A 5,295-nucleotide genomic window follows, 5' to 3' on the forward strand; every position below is an offset into this window, starting at 1 on the left:
AGTTATTCATGCATCATTTGAAGTAGTTTTATACATGTGAATAATTTTCATTTCCTCATTATGTATTTTATTATGCCATTCTTATGGGCATGTATAAATATCTTCCATTATTATCACAATTATTATTGAACCTTGCTGTTCAAGGTTACAGAGTAATCCTGACATTGGTTTAAATGTTTATTTTCAACAATATTTTAACTTAGAAACTCTGTTACAGTCTGAACAGAAGTGGAAACAACTTGCTGAGCTGGCCATTAGTAAGTGTCAGTTTGGCCTCGCCCAGGAGTGCTTACACCACGCCCAGGATTATGGGGGTCTGCTGCTCTTGGCCACTGCCTCTGGAAATGCTAGTATGGTGAACAAGCTAGCAGAGGGCGCAGAGAGAGATGGCAAAAATAACGTGGCATTCATGAGCTACTTTTTACAGGGCAAGTAAGTATGACTCCAAGGACTAAAAGATGCTGATGAGTAATTAAAAGCAGTTATTTCTGCATCAATTGTGAGGGTGGTTTTTGAGAGGAATGTGGTGCACAAATTCTGGAGACCTGATGAATGGCTTGCTGTTGTTGACTAGTGGGGCAGTCAGAGACAGCAGTGGTGCTTGCCACTTGTTAGGGATGCTCCATTGCTTTTCATCTGTGTGTTCAAGTGTGAGCTGCGTGAGCTGTTTGGGAGAAGTGTTAAGTCAGAGCATTTTATTGAATGACAGCTGGAGGTTATTGTTCTGCTCCAGTTGGTACCTGAAGGGCAGGTGGCTTTATCCAAACTGGGTGATTTTGGTGCTTCTTGGCAAGGCAAGGGTAAAGGAAGATGAAGATGCCAGCTACTTCTAGATTTGTGCCCAACTTTTAAAATGTCATATGTTTTTAAGTCTAGCATAGTTAATGCAAGCCAAATCACTTAGACATTAATTGACCTTTTTGGAAATAAATGCAAAAGTGTTCGTTAATCCTGCCCTACATGCTAATTCTTTAAAAAAAAAAAAATCCTACACTTCATCATAAAAGTTTTTTTCTTGGTGAGAGCTGGTATTCTTTCCACTTCCTGTTCTGCTGTGTTCCATGAGCCTTAGGTGTAGAGGTTCCACTGAAGATGACTCATGTAGGGTTAGACATCTCTCAGACATATAATTTCTGTGTGTAACCAGTTGTGGAACTCTGTAATAGCCTCCATCTGTTAAAAAAAAAGCAGCTTCTTTGATGAGCGATGTATGGTACACTTGTCTATAAATACAAGGATCCCATATTTAGCATATGGTAAGAAATTTCACTTGTCTAGGGATATGACAGAGAGAGGGTTTTCTCTAAGATCTCTGACCTCACCAGCCCTGTATATTTGGCTATAATTACAGTGCCACCCTTGAGTTCCCTCACATTGAGAGGAATTTAAGTCCAGTTACCCCCACAAATAACAGTGCCACTACTGCACCAATAAAAATAGTTTGCTGTGCCAGTCATTGTGGTTATTAGGCTTTAGAGCTGGGTTGAACCATTGACTGATTTTCTTCCTTAGCAGCTTACATAGTGTCCTACAGAACTGTGAGAGCTAGTCCTCAGGGAGGAGGCTGCAAGGTCAGTTTCAGCTCCATTGCTCCAGAGTCCTGAGTCTGAAGTATGTCCTGTCTTCACCAGCGAAACTTCCTTATACAACGGTTTGATGCACACAGAAGGCCACAACTGGCTAAGTTTTAGAGAATAAGAGACTGCAGAGTGTGTGTTCCTGATAGGACTCCTATATTAAACCTCACTCATGGCTCAGGGACCACTGTGCAGAAGAGGGGTAGAAAGATTGTTAAGAGCCGGGGTTGTTCCATGAACATAGGGAAATAAGAGTTTTTCAGGCCACTAGAAGCTTGCTCACGTAAACTTGCAGCAGTGATGCTGGTGTGCATAAGACCCATGCTGACACAGTCAGACAAGGGCCCAGTGTGAAGCGAGGGAAATGGGTGGTGGCCCCTAGCCCTAGCCTGGGAACTGTTGGCAAGTGGTTACCGCTGGGTGAGGGAAAGCAGAACTTTAAGATCTCTGGATAGACTGATTTAGAGCCAGTGGATGAACTTGCACTGAAGGGCGTTTGGATGCAAATGCTTGACCAGCTAGTACTTAACACGTATGACAGAATGCATAAAATCGGGGGGTGGGCGGGAGTGTGTGTGTGAGACTAAATTTGATTAAGAACTATTGTATGAAATGCACAAAAACTCAATGAAAACTTTTTTTAAAGAAAGTTTTTTTGCTGGGCGTGGTAAGCATACGCCTTTAGTCCCAGCACTCAGGAGGCAGAGGCAGGCGGATCTCTGTGAGTTCAAGGACAGCTGGGGCTACAGCTCAAAAAGACCAAAAAATTTTTTTCTTGAGGTGCTGGGGAATTGGTTTGTGCACACTAGACGTATATTCCATTACTGAGCTACACTCCCAGGCCCATCATAAAACTCAGAATGCATGCCTCGCCTGTCATAACTCCCCTTGAAAAGCTACTTTAGTCTTATGAGCTATTGAAACAAAATAAGCTGAAAGTGGTCACAAAAGCTGTCTTATCTCACCTCCCTGAAATCCACTGACTGTTCAACATTAAGATAAATAAAGAGCTAGGCATGGTGGCACGCCTTTAATCCCTGGGGCGGGGGGCGGGGCAGAACAGGCAGATCTCTGGGATAGCGAGGTCTAGGCCAGCTGGGATTATAGGGAGATCCTGTCTCAAAAAGAATTAGTAAAGACTCAGCAACAGAAATGAAATGAATGCATAAGAACAAGGGTATGGAGGGGATTTTATAACTTTGCAACAGGAAGTCCACGCTTCAAGTGGTAAGTGCCATTACTGTTACTGTACAGTCACTGCCTCTTCCTTGACTCCTCAGGCTTGACGCATGCCTAGAGCTCTTGATCAGAACAGGAAGACTGCCAGAGGCTGCCTTCCTGGCCCGAACATACTTACCCAGCCAGGTTTCAAGGTATGGATTTAATATTAGGAAGAAATGTTTCAAATAAAAACAGGACACTTATTTAATCTGTTTGGTTCTGTGTCTCTAATAGGGTAGTGAAACTTTGGAGGGAGAATCTCTCAAAAGTCAACCAGAAAGCAGCAGAATCCCTTGCTGATCCAACAGAGTACGAAAACCTTTTCCCTGGGTTAAAGGAAGCCTTTGTTGTTGAAGAATGGGTGAAGGAGACACGTGCTGATCTGTGGCCAGCCAAGCAGTACCCTCTTGTCACGGTGAGTGGCAGTACCGGGCTTCTTGTAGTGTGACAGTGAGGAGGAAACAGAACTCTAGGTTTTGAACTGCAAATACATTATTAAGAGCTGCCATCTGGGATTTGGGCCAAATGTCTAGATCATTTATGATTTCACAGTATTTCACTTCATCATTGCTTTGTTCTAACAGCCAAATGAAGAGAGAAATGTTATGGAGGAGGCAGAAGGCTTCCAGCCCACAAAAATGTCAGCTCAGCAGGTTAGTGGAACACTCATGTTATGACAGTGTGGCTGAGAGCGTTGGTCAGAAAACCACCTGCTGCTTCCTGATCCTCGTCTTCCTTGGCTTGGGGGGAAAATTTAAATCCGTGGGCATGTTCCTTTGACTTCATACATACCTCTGCTTGGGTTTTCAGGAAACCGACGAGAAACCTGCTTCTCCCACTCCAGTTATGGCCTCCCAAACTGCCCACAAAGAAGAAAAGGTAGGTCCGACATCCTCTACCCCTCATGTTCCAGGAAATGTGTCAGGAGCACAGGCCTCTGAGGTGTAAATGCCATCAGTGTCCCAGTTCAGAGCAGAGGCTTTGAAGTGAGACCATGCCCCTTGACAATTGAGGAAATTGGAGTTCTGGCTTTGGATTGTACACCAGATAACTTCCTAACATGGTATGTGTGACATCACCATCTTCCTTTCCTTTCCAGAGCTTACTAGAACTAGACGTTGATTTGGATAATTTGGAATTAGAAGATATTGATACAACAGACATCAATCTGGATGAAGATATTCTGGATGACTGAACGTAGTTTGCCATGTACTAGAGTAAACAGATCATTATGATGTATAGGAGTTGATCACCACCCTGACCACAGTGCCAGTGCTTGAACTCTGGAAATTTTTGATTTGTACATGTAAACACTGTGGACCAAGGAGAGCACAATGACTTCCTCACCTTCAGAGTTGATGGGCAGCTTTAATCACTGTGTTAACTGAGAGACATGGGCTTTTTTTTTTTTCATACTGTCATCATTACCATATCTCATAAAGTCTTTTAAATTAATGAAAAAATGAGTTTTATTTCTGAGTAATGGAGACAGACTTCTAGTTTTAAAAGGCTGAGCGAAAACACCTCACCCAGGACCAGCCTCATTCTCCTTTGAATAAGTGTGTTTTTCAAATACCTATTGCACTGTTTTAGAACTGGGTATCAATGTTGTAATTACCTAAACCTCGTTCTGATCTTACTGTCATCATGTTCAGTCTACATAGTGTGGCTGGCAGAGATCCACATCTGATTTCTGTCCAGCTGGGCTGTCTACACTACCTGCTAGTCTCTGATAGCACGGAGAAGCAAGGGGGAAAGGACTCTTGTGGTTAACTGCTCTAACGTGAGTAGATTCATAATCAGATACTCAATCAGTTATCCCTCTGTAACCTAGAAACCGAGTAGGGCAACAAGTTTTTCTTTGTATGGGTTAGACACACCTTCTATAATTGAAAATAGAAGAAATTAGAGAAAGCACCTTTGAACTCTGACATTTTAAAACACTTAGTACTAATAAAAAGGGAGACAAGGTTTTACAAAATGAAATGTGTTTTTAATTAATGTTTTGGGAAGCTGCTGAATGGCTAGTGAATGCTTCTTGGTAAGTCTGCAGAGCCAGCTCTATATACCCTCCTCTCTGTGCTTCTGTTTTTGCGAAGACCTGTTTAAATGGAAAAAAAAAAAAAAAAGTTTTAAAGTAACAGGATATATAGTATTTATAAAGTCAGTTTAAAGATGTTATTAACATTTCTTCAGTAGAAAACTAGATTCCCAATCAAGGTCTTCTAAGTTTCAGAATAATTTTCCCCCTAAATATAAAGTAACAGAAACATGGACAGAAAAACACTGTCAACAGTTAAAGCAATACTAACTCTAACCACAGAATGGCTTTCATCCATGCGGTCCTTTTTAGGTAAAGGTTAAGACCCTGACATTGCATCTCCTGCTAGATCAAAATGAAACCAGTAGGTTCCATAGAAATCTAGGCAGTGAGAGGAGCAGCAAGCTTATTTCTCATCAGAATGTTGCTCCCTCTGGTTTATCACCGAAAATCAAG

The 5,295-nt window shown here is 42.1% G+C and overlaps 2 protein-coding genes across 2 annotated transcripts in view; one reads left to right on the plus strand and one right to left on the minus strand.

The window, feature by feature from the left end:
• Window positions 1–4,769, plus strand: part of Copb2 (coatomer protein complex subunit beta 2) — a gene marked incomplete in the record, with an annotated part of 29,520 nt that extends 24,751 nt beyond the window's left edge. Inside the window, 6 exon segments of the mRNA XM_008844103.3 lie at window positions 218–432; window positions 2,858–2,950; window positions 3,033–3,213; window positions 3,383–3,451; window positions 3,609–3,677; window positions 3,898–4,769. Of these exon segments, the coding sequence (XP_008842325.1) occupies window positions 218–432; window positions 2,858–2,950; window positions 3,033–3,213; window positions 3,383–3,451; window positions 3,609–3,677; window positions 3,898–3,993 (723 nt within the window).
• Window positions 4,770–5,295, minus strand: part of Mrps22 (mitochondrial ribosomal protein S22) — a gene marked incomplete in the record, with an annotated part of 17,015 nt that continues 16,489 nt past the window's right edge. Inside the window, 1 exon segment of the mRNA XM_008844104.2 lies at window positions 4,770–4,899. Within this exon segment, the coding sequence (XP_008842326.1) occupies window positions 4,792–4,899 (108 nt within the window).

Source organism: Nannospalax galili, unplaced genomic scaffold, assembly GCF_000622305.1.
Source record: "Nannospalax galili isolate Female #2095 unplaced genomic scaffold, S.galili_v1.0 scaffold482, whole genome shotgun sequence".
In the NCBI taxonomy this organism is placed as follows: Eukaryota; Metazoa; Chordata; class Mammalia; order Rodentia; family Spalacidae; genus Nannospalax; species Nannospalax galili.